General features: G+C 36.8%; 1 protein-coding gene across 12 annotated transcripts in view; it reads right to left on the reverse strand.

Annotated features, from left to right (window-relative positions):
* FCHO2 (FCH and mu domain containing endocytic adaptor 2) overlaps positions 1 to 26,250 on the reverse strand; it is a 99,022-nt gene that overhangs the window by 54,124 nt on the left and 18,648 nt on the right. For 9 of the 12 annotated variants that reach the window (XR_012627229.1, XR_012627227.1, XM_074857102.1 and 6 more), the window contains exons 3-8: positions 25,594 to 25,668; positions 24,094 to 24,235; positions 23,851 to 24,003; positions 19,613 to 19,717; positions 11,544 to 11,642; positions 10,345 to 10,441 (exon numbers count right to left, since the gene is read on the reverse strand). Coding sequence is in view for 10 of the 12 variants with exons in the window: in XM_074857102.1 (XP_074713203.1) it covers positions 10,345 to 10,441; positions 11,544 to 11,642; positions 19,613 to 19,717; positions 23,851 to 24,003; positions 24,094 to 24,235; positions 25,594 to 25,668 (671 nt within the window). In the remaining 2 variants the exon portion in view is untranslated. Of the gene's footprint in view, positions 1 to 3,112; positions 3,232 to 10,344; positions 10,442 to 11,543; positions 11,643 to 19,612; positions 19,718 to 23,850; positions 24,004 to 24,093; positions 24,236 to 25,593; positions 25,669 to 26,250 lie in introns of those variants that run through there. The other 3 variants (XM_074857103.1, XM_074857108.1, XM_074857107.1) reach the window with 3 other exon arrangements.

A 26,250-nucleotide genomic window follows, 5' to 3' on the forward strand; every position in this document is an offset into this window, starting at 1 on the left:
CAAATGGCTCTGCCTGACTGCATGGTGCATGATGCACCTGCTGAAAGCAGATCATGCAAGTATGCAGTGATGAAAGAAATGCACAGACACATTCAAGTAGCCTTCTTCTTAAATAAGAACAGCTAAGATTTTGGAACACTAGACATTCTAAACATGTTAAATCATAGCCCTCATCTTTAAAGACTGCTTCAAAGAAACATGATTTTTTGACAGTCACACATTGTCCCTGTAAGCCAAGAGGAGTACAATTTTTTACTGAAGTTCTGATCTTAAACCCATGAAATTGTCAGAGGTTAGGAAGTTTAATGGGACCTGTTTCCAAAAGAGAAAAATACATTTTATAGTATCTAGAATTTTTCAGGCAGAAGAATCTTTTTTCAGTTAGATAAAATCCTCTCCATGGAATGTCTTCCTGCTTTGTACTGCTTTGAAAGTGTTTTCCTATTTACTTGTACAGAAGACTCGTTTTGTAGAGAAAGGAATACGCTTAACCACCCCTCCACCCCAACTGTAAAGGGGGAAGTATTAATTAGCATATGACAGCTTCCACACATGCGCCATCAATAAGCAAAGAAAGTCAATGTGAAATTCTTCCTGGTGTGCTTTTTCTGCAGCTTATGGCGAGTATGAGATGCTTCTTTGTGGGGGGAGAAAGTTGAAATCATAGGAATAACACTGAAAGACATGTTATTAAGGATTACCACAAAATCTCCCTTTCCCGCATTTATACCCAAAGAGCTACTTGGAGCCCAAGACAGTGTAGGTTTGACCTTGAAATATGTCTCAGCATTTAAAGACACAAAATATGCATACTATTATCTGATATTATCCATAATAGTATCCAAGTGGTTGTACAGAGGACGAATGCATACGACTAGATCCCGATTTTCAACTCCTGTCTATTCTTCCCGAAGCAGGCTACCAAAAATAATGCATAACTACACAATCCTCTGAAGGATTGTATCAGTTATGACAGTAAAACAGAAAGTGACTCTCTGAAACTAAATTCTCAAGGCTTAGGAAGAAGTTTAATGATAGTAACAGCATGTCTAATACTGTTTTTCTTGATATCCTCTTTCCCCCCAAAGGAGCAATCAATAGAGAAAACTCTTCAAAACAAATTCACTTCAACATTAAATAAAGAATTTAAATTACAAACACTATTAATAAAATATAGGAATTTGAAATTTTATTATTATGGTTAAACCGGGTCTTAGGTCTGTGCAGCTAGCTCGATTATCTACTGCTTAGACATTTTCCTTTTTCCTAACCTTATACTAATCAGGCAACAGGTCAAGGGGTAGTCCAGTGTACCTTACATTAACAAAATGCAGACAAATCAATATCCATCATTTAATATGGAATTACTGACACAGAAGGCCATCCATGTGATCTATAACAATTAAGACAACAATAAAAAGATAATGAAGACAAAGCAGAAAAGATCCTCCATTTTCTAAGAACCACCATGGACACACAAGGTCAAATACAAGTCAAGTGAGAATTCATTTTTAAATGCCAGAATAAATATTTGTGTTCAAGAAAGAGTATGACATACAGACCTAGTTGACCAGACAGTCAGTTCAATGCAGAAGTTGTCCAATGGTAGTTTGTTCTGGTATAATGTACCATCATGCTGCAGTATTATTGTCAATGAAATTATGAGTTAATTAGAAGCAGAACCCTGTGGAACACAACTTAGTGACCACTAACTAAATTTATTTAAATTTTACTAGAAAGGTAGACTATTAGACAAGGTATGTGGTTTTGAGTTTGTTTTTAAGTCCAACTTTAGCTTCCTGTGTTTGCATAAAACTACATTTTTCCTCACAAAGCTTGTGTTACAAGACTCAAGCCATTGCTCTTCTCTAACATTGAAGTCTACTAAGATTAAACTACAAGTACTGATGTTTATAAATAGGTTTCCAAATCTTTTCAGATTTCAGAAACTTTAACTTCTTGTAAGCTTTATCTTCTGATAGAAAAAAAAAAGAGAAAAGAATACACTTCTTCCTTCTAGTTTTGCTCAGAATGTTTCCTGTGAAAATTTCACATTTGAAAAGGCCATTTAGTTAATGGCTTAGTTAACTCTGTCAAAGAACATTTCCTATCTTAAAAGAATAAATAAATAAATTAACCCCCCCACACCTTTCTGTCAATATTAATTCCATATAATTTTTTTTATTATCATAGTAGCACCTATCTTGCATACTACTGCATTTTCTGATGACTATCACCTAATTAATATATTTTTCCTACTTAAGTTACTGAAATGGACATTGCTTTGCTTCCACAGCCCCAAAAAACTATTTGCCTCAGGCTGCAACTGGTTTTGTTTGTAACAAGAAAATTCAAGAGGACCCAACAGTACTTCCATGAGTGTCCAAGATCATTCAAAATAGACGTTTGTCCTGTTTTATCTATCAGTGTTGTCTAAAGGTATTTTAATCAATGCTACTGGTCTTCCACTAGCATTAGGAGACTTTTTGAACAAAATTTGTACAGTTATAACTCTTCAGACCATTAAAAATAAATAAATAACAATCTAAACTGTGTTTGCAACTTAGGTATACGCAATTATTAAAAATCTAGGCTGGCAGATGAGACTTCCTAAAGCCCACATGAGCTTTGGCAGGTTTGTTGTTTATGAAGGGACCCAATTTTTGCAGGCAAAATAAAACAGATATCTAGGACGGCAATCAAGACACATTTGTTTGTACAGGTCTTGAGCTTGCAGCGCCTCATCAAAAACGGAGCTCTACAGCACAGGACTCTTAAATACTTTTGTATTGGCCTCAAGCCCAGCTTTTCATAAAAATCCACAAAGATATCCACACTTAATTTCTTCCATTAACTTCTGAAATATAACAATGGTCTGTTTTCTTTTACAAAGAATACTTTTCTGAATCCCTTGGATACTGTCAGTGTTGAAAAACTAAACTCATTCTTCAGTCAGCCTTCTGTGTAGAATTATGTGTGGGCACAGGCTTTGAGAAACAGGGACACTTCAGGCTATTTATGCACCTAATCACAAGTGTTGGCAGCATTAAAATATTCACAATATTTACAGAAAATACAAAGAAAATTATTTATAAGAACATAAAATAAATACCTGCTTTGTTACACTTCCTTGTGAAAAAGAAGCTCCAAGATGTCATGCAGAGCTGTTCAAAAATTAGTATTAGCCATTTTCTGTGTTTATTTCCATCTACTTTGTTGCTGTTTAGTGTCCTAGAAAAGCATTTTTATAAATGCCATAAACTATTATGTTATCAAACAAACCCATGGAAAAAATAAATGCCACACCCAGAACCGTTTCAAGACTTTCTCTCAAAGCAGAGTTCATTATTCAAGCACATAAAAAGCCAGGATCTTTAATCAAAGCAAACTTCGGTACTCCATGGCCCTTGTTTTGCCTCTCAATCTCTAGGAAAGGACTAACTTGTTTCTAGAATTTCTTAGAGGAGTAATTCTTACTCTTAACCCTTTTTCTTCCACTTTATCCTGTTTATCTTGTACATTTCTGCATTAGATAGAAAACATGTAGTTTAACACCACACACTAACTAAATAGCAATATTAACATGGAGTGAGCACAACTATGCATTTACAGTATTTGCACTAGCTATTTGCACTAGCTTTGCAGTTATGGTGCAGCTCACTCTAATGCTCTTGCATTCACTTTGGAAAAAACACATAAGCAGTACACTCCATAAGCATTTAGGACTAAAATGCCCACATAAGCAATTAGAAAAGACCTGATAGCACATCATAAATTCACACCAAACTTTTCACTAACCCCCTACCACTGCCAACAGACAGCCACATAAAACATTACTCTAATCAAATAATCAATAATTCAGTTGAGATAACTGAATCAGAAATGAGTTTAATTAAAGCCTAGGTAAAATTTGTTTTTTTAAATGTTTTCTAAATTGAAGCTTTAATGCTTTATCATTCTGGTAACAGGCAATGCTGGCAGCATTTATAAACTTGCAAGGAATCCAGATTAAACTGCTTTGCTTGTCATCCAAATAGTAAACATCATAGTTTACCAACAGTTTTGCAGTCTATGAAAAGTCCACATTGCTTTCAGCAGGAATTCCATACCTAAATAAACCACTATTTTTTAAGATTTCAAAACACAAAATATGTTAGCTCTCCAGAAACAGAGCTCCCAAATGTGTTCCCTCGGAACAGACACAGATCACCAGCACATTAACAAGAATGCCAGGATATTTTTTTCTGATATGCACTACCTTGTGAGCCAGTGGAGATCTTGACATTATAGCTGTCCTAAGTCACTGATAAAATTCTCAACTCTAGACTACTTGACAGGCTTCCCAGAAAGAATTTCAAAACAATTAAAAAAAGAATAATCCTGAATTAATGTCTCCATTTGACATCCATGTCCTTAAACTTTCCCATGACTGGCGTTACCATGAGCCTTGAGACAATATTTTCTGCATGGGCAAATAAAGCAAAATAGGTTTCAGCAGCTCCAAAAAGCAACAGGCTAAACAATGTTTTTTAACCAGCATTACTGCAGTTACTGACCAAATTGCCAATTTCTGTATTTGGTGAGGGAGGAAACAGAGTAGGAATTTTACATCTGTCCTTTTCTGAATCTTGTTATCTGTGGAAGCACCATCTGATTAAAAGGACTTATACTATTATTCCCAATATCTAAAAGTACAAGGAAGACAAAAGTCAAATGCTTTACGATATGTGCAAGAGCCTGTGATGGCTGATCAGCAGCAATTATGGATAATAAACACTGTGGAGTACTTTCGTTATCATTTAATCCAAAGAAGCTGGTGGATTGCAGGCACTAATTTCACAATGTTTTAAAAAATGTGAGTTTCTTCTAGCCGCTCCATCAAGTTCAAGTTTATCGGATGGATAATGAAAGAATACAAGAAGTATTTTTATGGGCTTGTTCTTTCCACAGCCCGAATTCTAAATACTTTTACAGGTACCTTAGAAGACAACTTGCATGTGACTATTCCTCTTTGCCAGATCTCTGCCTACTTGTGTGTTACAGTTGAAAATCATGTTCTGGCTTATTCAGGTTGTGAAAAATGGATCAAGTTAGCACAAAGACAATGAATTTATTTTTAATTACAAAGATGACCCTGAATAATGGCACGGCATATGTACTAACTGCCATCTACAGATCATTATATTATTGGAGGGCTAAGGAGCCAGCAAAGATTATGGCTTTCCATTTTTGTCTGTACTAAAATAAAAATTTTTATTTCCTCTTTATTAATTTTTTAAGAAAAAATGCAAAAATAAGAAGAACAACTTCATAAATTACCAACAGCCAGTAACAATGACACCAGAACCAATTAATGAAAACACATTATCTAGATTTGGCTTTTGTTTCTGTTTTTTTGGACAATGCAGCACAGCTGAGTCTTCTGATTTGGCCTTCAAGGCCACTAATACAGGGACAAACACCCACAGTTCCTCACATATGAGAAGAAGGTACATTAATTCAGTAGCTAAAAATTAGAAATCATTCATGGCCAACTACAGCTATATAGGCATTCACTAACCTCTTCAAACACATTAGATATTATTCTGCCAATTTCAGACATAAGATCTAGGAAGAACATGAGCTCATACACCCTAGCAGTTTCCGCTTCATGAGGCATCAACTTTTCATACTGGAACAAACCAATTTTTTAATAGATTATTAGAAGATTAAGTAACTGATATGTCATTAATCTGGAACAGACATCACCTCCATTGTTGATTTAACATATACTTTGGGTGGAAGAAAAGCAGACATCTTCTGCCATGTAATAAATGAATTTTCCAAGGAACAATGAACAACAGCCTATCACAAACAGAAAACTGATTCATCAGAAGTGGCCAACAAGTTTTGATGAACACTGCGGGACCATGTGAGTGACAAAAGCATCTTCCAACCGATGGTATCAAACCTGCTATTAGATGTAACAGCAAGAACATAGTATGGAATCATAGAATAGTTTGGGTTGGAAGGGACCTTTAAAGGTCATCTACTTCCAACCCTACTGCAATGAGCAGGGGCACCTCCAACTAGATCAGGTTGATCAAACCCCACCCAATCTGACCTTCAATGTTTCCAGGGATGGGGCATCCACAGCTTCTCTGGACAACTTGTTCCAGTGTCTCACCACCCTCATCATAAAAAATTTCTTCCTTACATCTAGTCTGAATCTATCCTCTTTTAGTTTAAAACCATTAGCCCTTTTAATATTGCTACAGGCCCTACTTTCTTGTCCTCATCTTTCTCACAAGCCCCGCTGTAATTATTGAAAGGCCACAATAAAGTCTCCCTGGAGCTTTCTCTTCTCCAGGCTAAACAACCCCAACTCTAGCAGCCTGTTCTTGATGAAGAGGTGTTCCATCCCTCTGATTATTTTTGTGGCTCTTCTCTGGATGTACTCCAACAGGTCCACGCCTTTCCTGTGCTGGGGACTCCAGACCTGAACAGAGTACTCTTGATGGGGTCTCATGAGAGCAGAGTAGAGGGGCAGAATCACCTCCCTCAACCTGCTGGCCACACTTCTCTTGATGTGGCCCAGGATATGGCTGGTTTTCTGCGCTGTGAGCACACGTTGCCAGTTCATGTCCTGCTTTTCATCCACCAGTACCCCCAAGTCCTTCTCCTCAGGGCTGCTCTCAATCCCTTCATCCCCCAGCCTGTATTGATACCAGGAGATGCACTGACCCTGGTGCAGGACCTTGAACTTGACTTTGTTGAACCTCATAAGATTCACAAAGGCCCACTTCTCAAGCTTGTCCAGGTCCCTCTGAATATTAAAAACAGTTCAGAGGACACACTAAATTCTCATCTGAAGCCTTACTGGTTACAGCAGGTCCTGCCAGCATTCTTTCTGTTTTTCAATGTTTTACAATAAGTGATTTTCTTCAGTTAGAATTAAAAGATTTGCAACTAGATATATGTGGCTATTTTTTTATTACACTGAATGGAAGTGAGAAAACAAGTAACTAATACAACTAATACAACTTCTTCAAATACTGTATTACTAAAAATTGTAAACTAAAAACTGAAATAAAAAAACACTTAAGTTAAATTCAGTAAGAAGCAGGTGATAAAGCTGATTGGCTAATTTATTTAGGTAGCAGTTGAAAAAGAGCCTGTGGGAATACAACGAAAGATTGGAGAGAAGGACTGTAAACACACTCAACTGACTTGCAGTTGGGGTATCGAAAAACACATATATCATCCTTATTGTTGTTTAGTTTTGTCTGCTTGGTGGGTGCAATGTCTGCACTTAGATAACATAGGCCTGTTAGAGACTCAGAGGCACCCCACTGAACACCCTTGAGATTTCTGCCCTGCTGTGGGAAAGATCAAAGCACACTGCGAAAATCCCTGATACATACAGGTAAAAGCAGCAGGTTCAAGATCTTTTCTTTCTTCTCCTCTTCTCCTCTTTCTGGCTAGCAAGGATTGAGCTCTGCCACTGCATGCATCCCCCTTGCATGCCTCTGCCCAGACCTCATCGCCCTCTACAGCTGCCTGAAAGGAGGCTGCAGAGAGCTGGGGATGAGTCTCTTTAACCAAGTGATGAGCGATAAGACAAGAGGTAATGGCCTCAAGTTGCACCAGGGAAGGTTTAGACTGGATATTAGGAAATATTTCTTTACAGAATGGGTTGTTAGTTGTTGGAATGGGCTGCCCAGGGAGGTGGTGGAGTCCCCATCCCTGGAGGTGTTTAAGAGTAGGGTCGACATAGCGCTGAGAGATATGGTGTAGTTAGAAACTGTCAGTGCTAGGTTATCGGTTGGACTAGATGATCTTCAAGGTCCTTTCCAACCTAGATGAGTCTGTGATTCTGTGATTCAGGTGACAGAAGTTAGCCACTAGAGGGAGCCCACATATCTGGTACAAAGGACATCACTGTACAAAGTAAAATTTCAGATATGCAGATGAGAGTTTAAGAAAATAATTGCCTGTATCTAGGAAACTTTATTGTAAATTGTTTATAGTCCGTGCAATAAAACATCCCTTCTCAGTACTTCATTTCATATTAATTCTTATTTTTACAGATACAAATAAAAGCAAGTGAACTCTGCCATGAAGAACTGTAACTATACCTAGAATACACTGAAATAAACTAAAATACTTTACTATGTGTTACTTTTTCAGTTTATTTTGTTCTCAAAATTCAGTATTTCAGAAAGCAGACCACTACGCAACTTAATATACTAGTCCACAAATAATATGGAAGAGATAAGGTCTACATAGTCCTGGGGAATTTTAAAGTATTTCCTTCAAACAGATTTAGGACTGGAATCTTGATCAACATGATAACAATCATAAGACATTTTTTTCTACATTTGTTTTGTACGCCAAGTCAGTATAATTTTTACACTGAATATTTAGATTTTTCTGAGGAGCCATCTCCTTCTCCAGCCTAATTAATAAACACATCACACACAGAAAGACTTCCAACATTTGCTCCACGAGCTAAAATACTTTTCTACTAGGAACAGTTCTCAAATGCAGAAAAGTATTTTTTTAATCAAGAAAAATTACCATATTGGATGTTTCCATTTCATTTTTAGAAGGCTGATACCTCACTTTGCCTTCTAAATATTTGTAATTTTCAAAGCTGTATGATTCTAAGTTAATAAAAGGACTATAATAGAAACAGTAACCATAACTAACATCACTGGCCATCCGTGTTTCTAGTCTTTGACACTTCACAACTTCTTGTGAATTTGTATTCTTTTACTGCTGAATTTGCCTATGCTTTCCCTCTGCACCATGACTGCTTTACAGAGTTGGTATCAATACAATAATTTAACACTGTAAAAGAAAACACAAGGTGCATACATTTCCACACTAAACATGCCATCTTTCCTTAGAATATTTTGCTATTAAGAGTTGAAGAAAGGAAATTTGCTATGGCAAAAGCTTTTATTTGGCCCCAGACAATACAAATGGGATTTGAAGAATTATGTAAAGCAGCAAGTACAGAGCGTGTATAACTTCCTCCACTAAATTAAAAAGTGAAGTGTTACTTTTCTTACAATTACTATGTTATCTAGCACAAAACCAAACTAATAGCATGGCTGACTTGAACAGCACAGTGATCTAGGGTACGTTAGCAAGGGTTTTTGTAGCTCGGAGTCAGAATCCCAAATACAAGATGGAGATCCCTAGCCAAGACATTTTGGCAATAGCTTGTCAAAGAGGTCTGAATGATGAATTTTCACATGTCTTTGTACTGATTTCAGACCAGCTGAACTTGAACCCCTGAAGTTCATACTTTTTCTTTCTTAATCTTTACTGAAAAATTGCAAAATACAGGAAAACATTTGAAAATTGTTCCCATGTATAACCTTACCTCAGCCCACTCAGATATCAGCATTAGTGTATCACATAAAGAATATGAAACTATGTTATGTTAAAAACACCTCACAGAGGCATTGTAAGATATCTAGTAATCATATTTAACAATTTAATACAAATTCTCCAAACCTACTCTGTTATGTACATCCTTGCCCTGAAAAAAACCTTTGTGCTTCTATACTAGAAGACAGAGATGCTAGTCAGGACTCCCAGTGCTGAAGAAAATACAAAACAGTACTACTGAATTCCTGTGTTCACACACACCTAGTGACTGTGTATTCATGGCCAAATATTAAAATGAACTCTTTATTTTTCCTACAAAGCTTGATACACAGTACTGTGAGATAGTATTTTTATGCCAGTGCAGAAAAGTCTTATACACCACACCCAACAAGCACGTTCAGTAACTATTCAATTTGCTGTTCTGTAAAGAAACAACTCATATACAATTCATTAAAATGGATGATTTTGTAAGCTAACCAAACAAAAGTAATGCAACTGTTCCAACAGTTCAATAAGCAGCTTTATAGACATCTGTTCTGAATATATCAATAAATTTATATTAAATAAAGTTTTGAAATATAATTTATGGAGAAACACAGCAGACAACACATAGTTTGTGCAATGAAGTTTCCCGACAAATTTCACTGATGTACCAAGGAAGTTTAAAAGTAGTAAACTATACCAAGTATAGTTTAAAAGCTTCCTTGAAGGTCTACATAGAGGGACTCAGAGCTATAAACTGCCATGCTTTATGAACACACATACTACATGTACATAACAAATTGTGTGTTATCAATTTCAATTAATATTTTAATATCAAAGCTAATGAAATCTGAGAATTTGAAATTTCAGGTACATTAAAAATATAACACATTAACAAATAGGTGTTTGACCTTTTATTAGGAGTGGAAATCTACAGTTTTAAAATTAACATTTACTACTCTGTTATATTTAATCTCTTACCAGGTCTTTCCTTGCCAGTTCCTTTTGACTCAGCAAATTTCTGTATTAAACTCTCAACCGTAGTATTTGTCATGTTATTAATAAACTCCTCGTGCACCTTCAAAAAAACCACACCACACACAAAAGGAATTTAAAACCCAGTAATTGAAAGAATGTGATTAACTTTAAAAAGTGGTTTTCTCTAGAGTTAAGGTTCAAAATACTTCCCTCTGAAATACTTTGCAGGGCTTCCAGAAATAAACAGGCGTTTTATCAAGGAGATCTCTTCTTTGCTTTAGTATTAGCAAGTGTGTGTACAATACAGATACAAATTAAGAATTAAAGAATACAGCTTGATGGTGGGTCTAGGATATACTTCCACTTCTTCCATCTAAATGACTCGTGTACATATCATTTTCTGAATTTGTCAGCAACATGTCCCACTACCATGTCAGGAAGACAAGCAGTCTCTTAAGCCAGCACCAGTTAAGGGTGTGAACTGTAACTACTGCATTATCACAGCTCCCACCTGCTACGGTTGCAATGTTTTTAATCTGACAAAGGAACAACCACAAGTTGTTGCTAGTAAGAAGTTTTTCCAACCAGGCAGTACATATATGCTTTAGAAGTAAATAGTATGACCCTTGTGACCATCCTTCATTAGCAGAAACCTCAAAATTGATGAAAATAGTAACTATGCAAATAAAACTACACTTCAAACCATCTAAAAATTATGGACTACTTATAAGGCTTATTAATTAAACCAACTTACATCTAAAGAAAAGATACTATAAAAGCTTCTATTACTGAAGATCTTTTGTTCAAAAAACCCAAAGTGTATCAAAAATGTTGAAACTTTTGAGTGATATAATTTCAAGTTTTAGTCAAAGAAAAGCACAAGCATCCCGCTTATTTGTGAAATGAGTACTAATTTAATATTTAGGGAACAGAACTTTGAAATACACTAAAAATTCTTCAAATTGTCAAAATACTTTGTTTTCTGGTAAGATAAAATCTATTCAGACTTACTTGGTAATATTGTGATACTGAACTTATAAATGCAACATAAAGCCATAAAAATTTGAGCATATGTTGAATTTACCATCAATTGAAAGATGAGTTCTTGTAATTATCACAAACACAGTAAGAAATGCTCCACTTAATAGTTAAGAAAAATATGTAGCACAATTCAAGCAAACAAATGATAACATAAAAATTACCTCTCCTATTTGTAAGTGAATTTCTTTTATGGTATTTGACAATGATTCTATAATCTCCTTCATACGAAGAAGGTGTGTTTCTTCAATGTCTTGAAATTTCTGTAAATCAATAGAAACAATCACAATGAAAACATTTCTTGAAATACTAAACCTTAAATTTTAATAACTAAATACACTAAATGGGAAAAAAACAATTATTTTTTTCGGATCTTGATCATGATAATTACAGTGTTTAAGAAAGGAAGGTGTGAAATTCACAGTTATGAAATAATGTACTTTAAAATACAATATATCCTTTTAGAACCATTATTCATTTTTTCTCCTTACTCTTTAAACTTTCATCCATCTTGATTTTTAAAAAAATCTGACCTATTTCTACCAAAAGAAAATAGGGTTGGAGAGTGTTTTTAAAAAATCTCTCTTTTCTCCATTACTAAGAGTCTCATCTTTTCATCTAAACACAGAAATCTTATTCCTGGATCTGTTTTGCACTTCCTTCTTAACACCCTCGCCTCCCACTCACAATATACACGTTTTCTCTTTTTCTAGTTAAAACTTGCTGCTTTAAATATGATTCATTTGTTTGATCTTCAAACCTACTATATATAATCTTTGCACATTTCACACCTCCTGCTACTCTGATTCATAAACACACAAAGTCACATACAGACAAGTCAAACGTCTAATTTCTAAACTCTCAGTCTTTTTTTTGCCATCCTTACATAACTCTCTAGCCATCAGTTAAGCAGATTAAAGTTATTTTTTTTCTCCAGCAGCCTTCCTCTTAATTACAGAGAATATGGTCATCCTCTGTAGCCTACTCTGCGATATCACTTCTTTTACTGATTGCCTTATCATATAAACTATACTATTTTGCTTGCAAAACTATCTATGGTCCATCTCTATAATATCTGCTCTCAATCACTATTGGGATGTCAACACATGTACACAATGTGTCCTTCCAATGTGTGCCTGCTTCCGCTACATAATTTTAACCTAAACACCAAATCAACTTTTGAGATTATGCCAATGATGCTTCCTTCATGTTTGGCTTGATAAACATTTATGGGGACAAACTCCCCATAAAACTCTGCAAAACAGAGGTACCAGTGCCATTAAACACTTCTTTATAATGCATATCAAAACAGCTGGCCATTCAGAGAATTTTTTTGTTTCTTGCGTCAGTGGAAAGCATCTCCCTCCCCCAATTTTTTTTCCTTATTTCTTGTTTATTGTTTTATACTTAAGATCTAAAGTCTTTTAAGTAGAGCCATGTTGGCCTTGTACACTATATAATACAAAGAAGTTCTGATCAAAGAATAAAGCTAGGTACTATAATACAACCACATCATTCAAACCAAATTGTTTACTTTCACTTTGAAAGATCAGTCCAATTTGAAAAGATGTACTGAAATGCATCTGTAATGTTAATGACCAAACAAAGCCACTTCTTAGTGTTTTAAGCTACAATACAAATGAAAAATCATCGACAGAATCTTTAGCTGTCCAACTCAGTATACACAGTTTAAGCAAGCATTACTTCTTTTTACAAACATGTATGTTTTCCTGTAAGTTTTACTATGTTGTTTAAAAATGAGTTATTACTCATTCTCAACCTTTATTTATATGCAGACTGCTCAACAGCAAAATCATCCACACTCAACTCTACTCAGTTCTAGATGCGACAGAAAACTTTTAAAGAATAATTTCGCACTCTCATCTATCAGATCCTTTCCAATAACTGACTGGGCCACGTGATTAAAAAAAAAGCTTCTATCAAGGTGGAAAATCTGGGAAATAAGACACTGTGTTTTCTTAGCAAGTGCATATCAGTTGTATATATTGCAATTATTGCAATATAGGAAATACAGCTTTACTTGGAAAAATTTTTCAACATAACGAATTTCTGTCAAATCCAAGTTCTAAACAACAGTGAACCATATTTTATTACTTCTTTAATCACAATAAAAGCTTCCATGTTTATTTCAGCAAAAGATATAACTCGCAATTCAAGATTAGGAAGATTGTATGTTTCAAAATTCAGCCTCTCAAAATCATATATCACAAGTGACTTTGATAGCTACAGGTAAGATAGTAAATGACAAGAGAGGAAAAATATGTAAAATTTATGCAACAACATTGGTGGAGTTTACTAAGAAAAGAGGACAGCTAAGTGAGAACATTACTACATGATTACTTAGAATAATGCCACAGCAACTCAAGACATTTGTCCTCAGAAAAATAGTATGTGAACAGTATATGACAGATTTAAGCTAAGCCAACTGATTTTGCAGTGAAACGGCTGAAAATGTTCACACTCCTTATTGATTCTGTTTTCAGAACTAGTATATTTCAAGTGAAATGTACTCTAAATTAAGATAAACTAGGCTGTGCTTCATCTAGAAGTGGGCTTTCACATATTAATGGGTGGTGTTACTTTTCCTGTCACAACATCTTTAAAGTAGCCCTCCTGCAACCAAACTGCAGACGCAGCTATACAATTATATACTTAAATTTCATAGATATGACTTATACTGGCAGAATGGCAATTTTCATTCCCAAGGTGGACAGGTATGGAATGTTTCCAGGTGTTTATTATCATGTTAAATGAAAATTTAAATTTTAAGTAAAAGGGTTGTTGCAGTTAAGGAACTAAGGGCATTTAGACAAGTGTGGTTTGTAGTGAAAGGTTACTTTGTACCATTTTTGTATTTGGAAAAAACCCAACCCAACCCAACCAGATCTTAACTGCCCTCCCTTCACCCCCAAAACCCCCCAAAAACCAAAGCAGCCCAAAAGCATGGTGAGGTTTTCCCAGCTGTAACATCTGCTATAGTATAAAATCCTTTTTTCCTCTCTCTACATCTCAGCCTGGTTTAAATACATAATACCTACCTAGTAACACAAATAAGAAATCTAAACAAAGAACACCTCCATATTCTGCCTCTAGATACAAAATAAGATGTTACTTTTCTCATCCTTCTGTTGTACTGGATTATTCAAATAGATTTTTTTGTTTGTTTAGTACATAATGAAAAGCCCAGCTAGTTTGTTTGCTAAAAGCCCCTACATTTTGCTTCACTAATTCACTGACAATAAAACCCATTTCAAATACTCATGTTTATTTTTTGTCAGTTCTAAACAAGAACTCATTTTCATTACTCACAGCTTTCCTGCTCACTGGGGACACGTTTACAGTGCAATTTAGCAAGGCCAACATATTGAAGTTACTGATATTATTCTTCCCCTATTGTTTCAGAGAGCAGTAAGTCAACTGCTATAAACACAGTCTCTTTCTTGTAAGGTAAGGAATAGACAGCAGATAGCTTTTGTGAGACTAAACAAAGATTTAAAGCAACCTGACTGAACTTGCTCTGCAGTGGATCAGAAGCATTCATAGGATCTATTTCAGCAGGGGTTCAGTAACCTCCACAGCAAGGTAAATAACAAACAGGGCAGGAACTTCTTGATCCAGAAGAGCCACACTTATATATGACTTGAGACAAATAAATGGAACATTTCAGTATTCTTTCTGGCATCGATTTCTTTGTAGAAAACGATGTGCTCTACAGCGAAAGTCAGGCTGCACTACAATTTATACAAATCACACAATGATGGAGTTACTGGAATGCTTACTGAGCTGTAACAATAGTTACATTAACAAGAACACTACAAAAAAGTTACCATTTTGGGTAGCAACAGTATGTGTTCACATGTCAGTTTGATTCCACCTACTCTTATTTCCAGAAACTCTCCTGGAGGAATGTTACACTTCAATGATTCTTTTGTTGCTGTTTACAAGAATTGTTTTAAGATACATATTAGTTCTAAATTTAAAAAGGTTACTAGTCGCAGAATTCTCAGGTTATTGTAATCACACCTGCCAACTTCAATCCCAATCCTAGTCAATTTATCCAGGGATAACTGATATGCAAATATTTTAAGGTACAGTGAGAGATCCACAATGGTAGGATGTAAACGTGTAAGGTGGACATGTATGCAAGGGAGTCCAGGCCAGTGTCACACAATAAACCAGTTTAAAGATGAAATTGTCTACCCTTGGTACCACATTGTCCCTGTCTTTCTGCCAGCACAAATGCTTCTGCGATCACTTAATAAACCAGGCTGCAGATCTCCTCTGGATTAAAGCCAACTTTCCCTCATAGATTAGTTTTAGCTGGGTTAGTTCTACAAGATAGTTCCTTGCACAGACACTGACAAAGGAAGAAACATGGAAATAGGACGGCAACACTAAATTAAAACATATATTGAAAACACAACTTCACACAGTACAACAGGCCTTATGGCGTTAGACCACTGTCCTGGTTTCGACCAGGATAGAGTTAACTTTCCCTGGGTTGAGAGGGAGCACAGCTAGAGGGCTGGGTCCCGATCAGTCATTGGAGTATTTCATACCATGTGATGTCATGCCCAGGGATACAGGTGGGCGTGGGCTTTCTTGGGCACCCACTGTTTCGGGTTCCGGTGGGGTCGCGTGTTGCTGTGGGGGTGGTCGCCGTGCTTTGGTAAGCCACTGCTGCATTTTACCTGTTTCTTTTTGGACTCACTATTGTTACTGTTGTTCTCTTGTTATATTTAGTAAATTCTTTCTATTCGATCTATGAATTTTCTGCTTTTTGTCCCTCCCCTATTTCACTGGGGAGGGGGGAGGTGAATGGCCGGCCACGTGGCGTCTGGCTGCCGTCTGAGTTCAAACCTCAACAACCACGGTACCCATTAATTTTCTTGTTGGACTTGTATTTTTAATAAAGCCTTTTTATACCACTGAGTAACTGTAATCATCACTGTTTTACACTCCACAATAAAAAAAAAAAGCATTTAAAAGTCACAGATTTCTTAAGAGGAGAATACATAACCAAATTTAACTTAAACTGAAAAGAAAAGCATAGGGAGTACAGCTCCTTCAACCAGAACCAAGTCAGGACACTGCACAAAAAGATGCCTTCTGCAAAATCTTCAAAGAAAGGTTGTCAAGACTCCTAATGTAACAGTCATGTTAGAAGCAGAATTTTACAGTAGCATGCCTTAGCACTTCTTTGTTGCAAATGCCTGGACTGTGGGGTGGGAAGGAAGAGTTCTGGTATGTGACATATGTGGTATCCTTTCTCTAACAGCTGTGTTGAGTATCTATTCAGAGATGAACTAGATCAAATTCTAATGAAGTTCTCAAAGTGGGAAAGCAGTTTACAATTTAGGACAGGGCAGCTTTTTCCATGTCAGCCTACACAAACCCCATGCTGTGAAATCTTAACTTCCAAGGACTTAAGGAAAACCCTAACACTTTCCCACTTAAATGTTAAAAATACAAGTATGACTGAAACTCCCTAATAATTCCATCTATGCCTAAGAATTAAGCTTTAAAACTAATGAAAAAAAGCAAAGGATTTTAAACCAAAAAGGAAATTCCTATCCTATAAAAGCTGTACTAAACCAAGAAACATATACAAATATATATGCCAACCACTCCTCAACTATTACTACTAAAAGTAGAAATGATAAAGTTTTCTTTTTGGAATCTAGGGCAGTGGAGAAAAGTCTGCTCTCAATACATTTGAAAAAAAAACAACTTTAAAACGTAACAAGAAGCAGCATATGCAATGATACAGAGAGCTTGATACCCTCTGGAATACAGACTAAAAGTCTTTAAAAAAACCCAGAAACTTGAACAGATTTAAGGGCTTTTCACATCCTCAGGTAAACCCTGGGAAGACACTTTAACATGCCATAACTGAAATGTTTTGCAGGAATGATAACGAAAAAAGCACGATGGATCCTAATAATAAAACTACTGTGAATGAGTTCTGGGTGTCCAGCAATTCCCAGAATCACAGAATCATCTAGGTTGGAAAAGACCTTGAAGATCATCTAGTCCAACCATGAACCTAACACTGACAGACCCCAACTACACAATATCCCTCAGCACTATGTCAACCTGACTCTTAAACACCTCCAGGGATGGGGACTTCACCACCTCCCTGGGCAGCCCATTCCAATGCCTAACAACCCCTTCTGGAAAGAAATGCTTCCTAATATCCAGTCTAAACCTTCCCTGGTGCAACTTGAGGCCATTACCTCTTGTCTTATCGCTCATTACTTGGTTAAAGAGACTCATCCCCAGCTCTCTGCAACCTCCTTTCAGGGAGTTGTAGAGGGCGATGAGGTCTCCCCTCAGCCTCCTCTTCTCCAGACTAAACAACCCCAGTTCCCTCAGCCGCTCCTCATAAGACCTGTGGTCCAGGCCCTTCACCAGCTTCGTTGCCCTTCTCTGGACACGCTCGAGTAATTCAATGTCCTTTTTGTAGTGAGGGGCCCAAAACTGAACACAGTAATCGAGGTGCGGCCTCACCAGTGCCGAGTACAGGGGCAAGATCCCTTCCCTGTCCCTGCTGGCCACGCTATTGTTGATACAGGCCAGGATGCCATTGGCCTTCTTGGCCACCTGGGCACACTGCTGGCTCCTGTTCAGCTGGCTGTCAATCAACACCCCCAGGTCCCTCTCTGACTGGCAGCTCTCCAGCCACTCCTCCCCAAGCCTGTAGCGCTGCTGGGGGTTGTTGTGGCCCAAGTGCAGCACCCGGCATTTGGCCTTATTGAAGCTCCTACAGTTGGCCTCAGCCCATCGCTCCAGCCTGTCCAGGTCTCTCTGCAGAGCCTCCCTACCCTCGAGCAGATCAACACTCCCACCCAGCTTGGTGTCATCTGCAAACTTACTGAGGGTGCACTCAATCCCCTCATCTAGATCATCAATAAAGATGTTAAACAGGAGTGGCCCCAAAACCGAGCCCTGGGGCACACCACTCGTGACCGGCCGCCAACCAGGTTTATCTCTGTTCACCACCACTCTTTGGGCCCGGCCATCCAGACAGTTTTTTACCCAGCGAAGCGTGTGCCCATCCAAGCCACGAGTGACCAGTTTCGCCAGGAGAATGCTGTGGGAAACGGTGTCAAAGGCCTTACTAAAGTCAAGGTAGACAACATCCACAGCCTTTCCCTCATCCAATAAGCGGGTCACCCTGTCATAGGAGGAGATCAGGTTTGTCAAGCAGGACCTGCCTTTCATAAACCCATGCTGACTGGGCCTGATCATCTGGTTGTCCTGCACGTGTTGTGTGATGGTACTCAGGATGAGCTGCTCCATCAGCTTCCCAGGCACCGAAGCCAAGCTGACAGGCCTGTAATTTCCCAGATCATCCTTCCGACACTTCTTATATATGGGCGTCACATTGGTCAATTTGCAATCTGTTGGGATCTCCCCGGTTAGCCAGGACTGCTGGTAAATGCTGGAAAGCAGCTTGGCGAGCACCCCAGCCAACTCCTTCAGCACCCACGGGTGTATCCCATCCTGTCCCCTAGACTGGTGTATGTCTATGTGATGCAGTAGGTCACTGACTATCTCCTTCTGGAATGCAGGGGGTCGTTCTCCCAGTCTCTGTCTTCTGGCTGAGGAGGCTGGATTCCCTCAGTACAACTTGTCTTATTATTAAAGACTGAGGCAAAGAAGGCATTAAGCACCTCAGCCTCTTCCTCATCACTCATTACCATGTTTCCTCCTGTGTCTAGCAGGGGATGGAGGCTCTCCCTGGTCTTTTTTTTTGCTGTTGACATACTTATAGAAACATTTCTTGTTGTCCTTCATTGCTGAAGCCAGATTAATTTCTAGCTGGGCTTTAGACCTCCTGATTTCCACCCTGCACAGCCTCACAGCATCTTTGTAATCATTGTGAGCGGATAGCCTAGGGTTTCCCACATTATTTCAATGAATCTACAATACTTCAAGTTCATTTTGCTTTCTTCCCAAAAATTCCTTTTAAAAGTCTTTCTAGAGTGCTAGTGCTCAACTGTGTCATTCAAGGACAGTGTCATCACAACACACATGGTCAGTGTTTGCCCTTCAAACATATTATTTCTGACATCATTGTTCATATCAGTTTCAAAAGATCATTCTATCTTGAACCAAGTTTTCAAAAACTTTGATTTCAGACGTCTTCAGAAATGAAATAACATATATTAATCTATTTTAAAGGTAACTCATTTCATATAACACTTACCTGTGCTGTTACTGTCATTTTCTGTTCAAAATCTGATTTAAATGCAGCGTATTTCTCCACGTATAGTTTATAGGTATCTGTAGCTTTTTTGGATTTAACCGCTGCCTGTAGACCAGTACAAAAAAGTGTCAAATGTCACACATACAATCTGATCCACGTTTTTTACAGTCACTATTTAAAGAAAGCCTAGGATGATCTATAAAAAGTATTCAGGGGCATATCAAAACAGTGAAGTGTCATAACAAAATTTCACCATCAAATAAGTCAGATTCCAGCCATGAGATGTTTCTATTTAAAGCTATACATAAACCACATAAAAAGGTAACAAAGCAATTACCTCATTTAAATCCCCTCCCCTTATCAGCAATGACAAATTTATAACATACTTATTTTCAAATCAAATTTGTATTGTTGAAGTTAACTAATTAGCTTCTGTCAAATATTCAGATCTGCAAGAGAAAAACAGGATGAAAGCGGGGTTGTAATACAGAGCAAAGAGTTATTTGTCCAATTCTGAAATAGTCCATGGTAAAAAAACCCAAGAAGGCACAGTTCTCTGTTAGAAATGAAGAAATTGAAAAGTACAGGCATTACATCAGTGGAAATTTTAAGAGTAAGAGATATTTGAAAGTGAAGTTAATACAGAACATACTGATGGTCAGATTTATGCATCTCAGTGTTGTTTACAATAGTCTTGGTAGCTTTATAATTTATAAATTTTTTTTTTCATTATTTGTTGCTAATAAACCAAAATAATCTTTCTGGGAGTTTAATATTCTTAAAAGACTAAACAAAATACAAGACAATCCCAATACTACATGGAGAACAAAATTGAATGAAGTGACTGTTTATGGTAGAGAAAAAGTTATTTTCAAAGCTTACAGCATGACACATATGAGATGGGAGTTTTTCAAAGTTTTGATATGCTTGCTATTTCCAAGTTAAAAGTCAATGAAAATAAAAATAATCTTGAACACCAGCTTTTTTCTAGCTTCTTTGTTCAACATGCCTACTTTATCTCACTGAACTTTTCCATCAGTTGTAACTCAAAAGTATTCCTTAATCGTTAATGACATCAGTAAAGACAGCTATGTATTTAATATTTGTTCTAGTTCTGAATAACTCTTCTCCTCTCTTTCAAATTAATTTCATCTCTCTCATAGTAAAACCAGAAACTATTTCTTACTTGCAATGACTTGTAAAGCTGACCACTATCTACAACTTCCAAATGAATTAATACAAAGATGGCCTCTGGAAAGACAAAGTTATATTCTGCAATTTCCAAGAGAAAAATAACTGAAAATCTTAAGTACCAGCATAGCATTAGCACTTGTTCACCTGGGGAAACATCAACCAGGACTTCAAAGGAAGATGAACCAAAGCTACATTTCTTTTTTTCCAGTTACAAAGAAAGCTTAAGCAGATCTGAGTCACATAGTTTTCTAAACCCAGCCTAACAGAACCTGAAAATACTTCACTGTATGAAGAATATGATTCCTTCAGGCATTAAAAGAGCAGCATGATAGGTTGTATCAAACCCATCAGTTACTTGTCCTCAGTTTTACTTCATGATTCTCACTCTTGGACATTCACACAGTGGAATTACCAAGAAGAAAACAGTACTATCTTGTCTCCCAAATGCCATTTACTATGCTGAAACTTCAAGGTGCTCTATGAACACTTGCTTTTAAAAATAGTTAAGTCTGCTCTGCAATAAGATGATTCCAAACTTAACCATTGAAAATTAAAGAAATGCCAAGATAAAATACTTCAAAAATAAGTTTTTATCATAAAGCATTATGTAATTGAACCCCATATGCATGGGTTTCACGTCTCTTGAAATCGTGTTTAATGATGAGCAGAATCTGAGTGTTATGTGCTGAAGAGCATCTACAAAAACCAACTACTCAGCAGGACAGACAAAATGATAACACACTTGAACATTGTATGATTAACTAGCAATCTCTTCTGAAAACAGGATGCGTCAATTCTCAGGTGCAGCAATTGCTAGAACTCTATTTAGCAAATTTACAGTAAGTGAAAGAATAAGGATCAGTCGAGAATTTTTTGTCAAGTCACTATAAATAGAGAAGCTCACATGTAAGAGGACAACAGGAAATTATTACACAAGTTAACACTAACTTTCAGCTGCAATTAAAATTGCAAGGTCTCAGATATCTCCTCAGATTCTTCAATAAAGTACTTCTCCAAATATTTGGCTTTGTCATAAACTTTTAGCATATTGGTGCAGATCCCCTGCTTTCTGATAAAGTAGTTACCCTGCAATTTTGATAGAAAACATTCTTCATGTGCTAAAAGTAATAAACCTATTCTCTGCCTAAGGAAAAATAAATGAATATAATCTTTGTCACCATGTTTCTGAAATTACAAGTGTAAATTTGAATAAAGACAGGACTGAAGAGATATGACAGTCAGTTACCTGCTCTCACTGGCAACATTTTTTAAGTGCTTACAGAGCACTCAACTATGGCCTAATTTTCAAACCAAAGTATCTAGGCAAGATGCGTAACATAGTAAAAAACAGCTACATCCTATAGTGTTTCCTCCTTCTCCCTTCTCATGCAGACATCAGTCAAACTGTTTCCTCCTTCTCCCTTCTCATGCAGACATCAGTCAAACTGAACGTTATTTTGTTTCCAACTGAACAAGAATAATGTTACATATTAAAAACAAGCTTTCCATCAAGTCAACTTTTCCTACTGAGGAGTTTCAATCTATTTACAAGAATTCAGAAAATTTATACTTGGAATACATTGGCAGAAAAACATGTCAAGAATCCAACACTGACTCATTTGCAACAGATGCTAGGAAAAAAAGCTAGATTTATATTGAAGTTAAAACAATCAGAACATGGTCAACAGGATCACTTTTGTCATCAGTGAAAAAGACAATAACCAACTCTTATCTGCTCCAAGATAGCAGTATAAAAGGCATTAAGGTCATTCTAACAAGGAGAGGGTCCTACAAAGATCAGGTAATCAAAATGGAAATAGACAGAGGTATCATGTTTAAAAAGAGAAGACATAGTTAGACACATGGAAACATGTCCTCTTTCCTCTACTACTTAGTTTCCTGAAAAGAGGAGAATGTTACAGTGATGCCAGCTGGTCAAGGGAAGTGATCCTTCTCCTCTGCTCTGCACTGGTGAGGCCACACCTGGAGTACTGTGTCCAGTTCTTGGTTGTCCATTGCAGGAGAGACATGGATGTACCAAAGAGAATCCAGTAAAGGGCCACAAAGATGATGAAGGGACTGAAGCATCTCTCCCATGAGGAAAGGCTGGGAGAGCTGGGACTTTTCAGTCTGGAGAAGGGAAAGCTCAGGGTGGGGATCTTATATATAGATACAAATACCTGAAGGGAGGATACATAGAAGACAGAGCCAGGCTGTTTCCAGTGGTGCCCAGTGACAGGACCACAGGCAATGGAGTAGACTGAAATGCAGGAGGTTCCCTCTGAACATCAGCAAACACTTTTTTCCCATGAGGGTGACTGAACAGTGAAACAGGTTGCCCAGAGAGGTTGTGGAGTCTCCACCCTTGGAGAAATCCAAAAGCCATCTGGACACGGTCCTGGGCACCTGGCTCTAGCTGGCCCTGCTTAAGCAGCAGGGTTGGACAGGGAGCTCCCTTCCAACCTCAGCTATTCTGTGATTCTGTGAATGGATCAAACTCTGCCATAGCCCTAGGACAGTACTAAATATGACATCAAGATACTCATCTCCTGGGTTTTTGCACCATGAAACTAGAACCTTTTAGATTAGCATCGGAAGTAATGTTAACTTGTTTTTCTTCTCAGTGGAACAGGCTTCAAATACTCTTCTAATTAGCTACTTTGTCTCACTGAAGGGACAACACAAAACCTCCTACTCCTCAATTCAACAACGAGGACATTGAGTGTTTGTGTATTTATCTAAGGAAATTTATCCAAAAACATAACAGATGCTGAAACAATTATATGCAATTTCTGTAAAAGCCACTAAACAAAATTATCATATGATGCAGGTATTTACAAAATAATGAATACTGCAGTGCAGTTAGAACAGATAAGGAAGTATAAACCAAACATAACTAGATCTTCAAAATATTATGCACATTACAACATAGCCACAACTACTGCTTTTAGCTAGCCCTTTCTGAGCATTTCACTTACTAATACAAGGTGAACATGTTACTGATTGACAACACAATGAATTAAATTACTATGTCACAGAACTACCTTATCAACTTCTCTCTGTGTTGCTCCTTCCTTTTTCAAACGTTCTTGTTCCACACACTTTGTATTGTAGTTTTCCTTTGATTTCTGTAAGGCCTGAGTGATACTTTGAATATTTTGCACTGCTTCCAATGTTCCTGAAACGTCTTCTTTAGTCTGCCAAATATCACATGGTTGTCAAAACCAAACCATTTTAATTTTAATGTTAACAAGTCATTGGACATGCATAAGAAGAAAATTAATAACCTTTTTATAAGCTTTGATTTGTTCATCTCCATACTTGTGAACTTCTTTTATTAGCTCTTGCAATCTCCGCACAAGATCCAAGTGACAGCTTGCTAGTTTTTCTGTTGAGGTTTTGAAAACATCCCAAACTGGTGCAAATGTCCTAGATGGAGGAAAACAATATTTAATGCTCATGTGGATTTTTTCCCTTTAGTTAGCTATGTTTTTTTAAAATAGTGTTAAAGTATAATTGACAAGTTTATAAAAGTTCACTTCTGTTCCTAAAACTGAAACAAAAAAAGCCCCAACTGCTATAAATTCTCATTAAATAGGTTTCAAATGTACTTGAAATCCTATCTACTAATTTATTCATGCTTTATGTTTTACCTGTATTGACTCTAAGTGAACTTTGCTGTGTTTTACTCATTAATATTCTTTATCAGCAGCGCACAATAATGCCAAGTGGTATTCCTAAAGATGATGCAAGTGCAGCTGAAAATAATTCAATGTATAGAAGTATTTTTATGTGTATGCTTGAATAGTGCAAGCAAATTAGAAATTATTTGGTTAGTTAAGTTTCTAGTTGTCTTACATTGTTACAGCCACAAGATGCCAGAAAAAAATACTGGCAAAGATGGTCTGCCACTAAAAGGGATTTACTGATTAATAGAGATTAACCGTATGGCAAAGGAAGGTGGGGGATAGGTCATTCCTCTGATTCAGATTTCTATACTGAATGGACTTCTCCAGCTATTCTACAGATACACTCACACCTCAGTTTCCTGGTTAATGTTGCTGAAAAATCAATACTATACATAGCCTTTAAAGCACCGATGTTCAAACTAACATGCAGATACAGAACCTTTGAAGAGCAGCAACAAATGGTATCAAATTATCCACTGATGAAAGCTCCCCACATTTCTAGCTGTAATTACTACAAGTAAAAAAATCTAGTGTCATCTAAGAAGTCTGAGTTCTCACTGGCATAATGTTTCTAATGAAAAAACACCCATTAATGATTCCAGTTTTTTAAAAGATACCTCTTGTATAAAACTTTAATTAAACTATGGAATAACTCTACTGAAAAGTGTCATTCTTAACATCTCTGAAGACAGAGATAACACTCCAGAAAGCAGAAATAACATAAATAAATAAATTTACTGCCACATTTGCTGACCATATGTTCTCTCTTCAGAATAATTACCACAAGTTTGGGAGCACAGAACAGAAAGTCACATTCTTTATTATGTCTGAAAAGAACTCAACCTTAAACACAGAGGAACAGACAGTCTCTCCATGTTAGGGCTTTGTTTTCTTTTAAATTGTGAATGAAGAACTGTACTGTCTTTGTTTTTGTCATAGCTGCATGATATTTTGCATGGTTACTGAAGAACTAACACAATCATTTTTAAAGGTGGTAAAGTTATGTTACCTCCAACATCATCAATAAAATATTCAGAATCAAACTTGACTCTTAACATGTAGAAGTTACTTATTTCTCTCATATGTACAATTACTTACCCAAGTTGTGTGTAATTGCTTGCTGATTTGGCTAGTTTTGTCATTGACCTTGAATATGCCTCCTCTATCGTAGCCCTGTCAAAGAAAGCCATCAAAAGCATAATCGAAATTCTGAAGATATTCGAAGACAGATGAATACGCATTCTAAAGGTGCAAACAGAGGACTTTTTAATTTAGGTGAAAATTACTCCATTTTAATGACCCCTCAAAAGCTATATGCAAAGTCACAGAAGTATATTTAAAAAAATAAATCTAAGAACCCTGTGACAGAATGTTGCAGGGAACAGAAACAAGTAAAACCTAGGGACTTAAGAATTGAAAAAGATAACTACTTCTTTATATACTATCTGCTGTTCCCCTCTGCCTTTAATTCTTCGGTAACAGTCAGAACAAAGTGACATAACAATCACCTGGCTAGCACTGTCTAAGCATCAGAGAGTTACAGAGCAACAAAATAAAATATATTTGTAATGAAAACATTAAAATAAAAAACCTGAATGCTTACTGAGCAGTCAAATTGAATAAAATGGGGTCTTGCCTAGTCTTTTTGTAGGGGGGTTGGTTTTTTGTTTAAGTTCTTTGCATAGTGATGTTTGAGTTTGGAAAACAGTGAAATAACATGCAATGAAAAGTATTGTAATTTACTGTTTATACTAA

The sequence above is a fragment of the Strix uralensis genome, chromosome Z (genome assembly GCF_047716275.1).
Source record: "Strix uralensis isolate ZFMK-TIS-50842 chromosome Z, bStrUra1, whole genome shotgun sequence".
NCBI lineage: Eukaryota > Metazoa > Chordata > Aves > Strigiformes > Strigidae > Strix > Strix uralensis.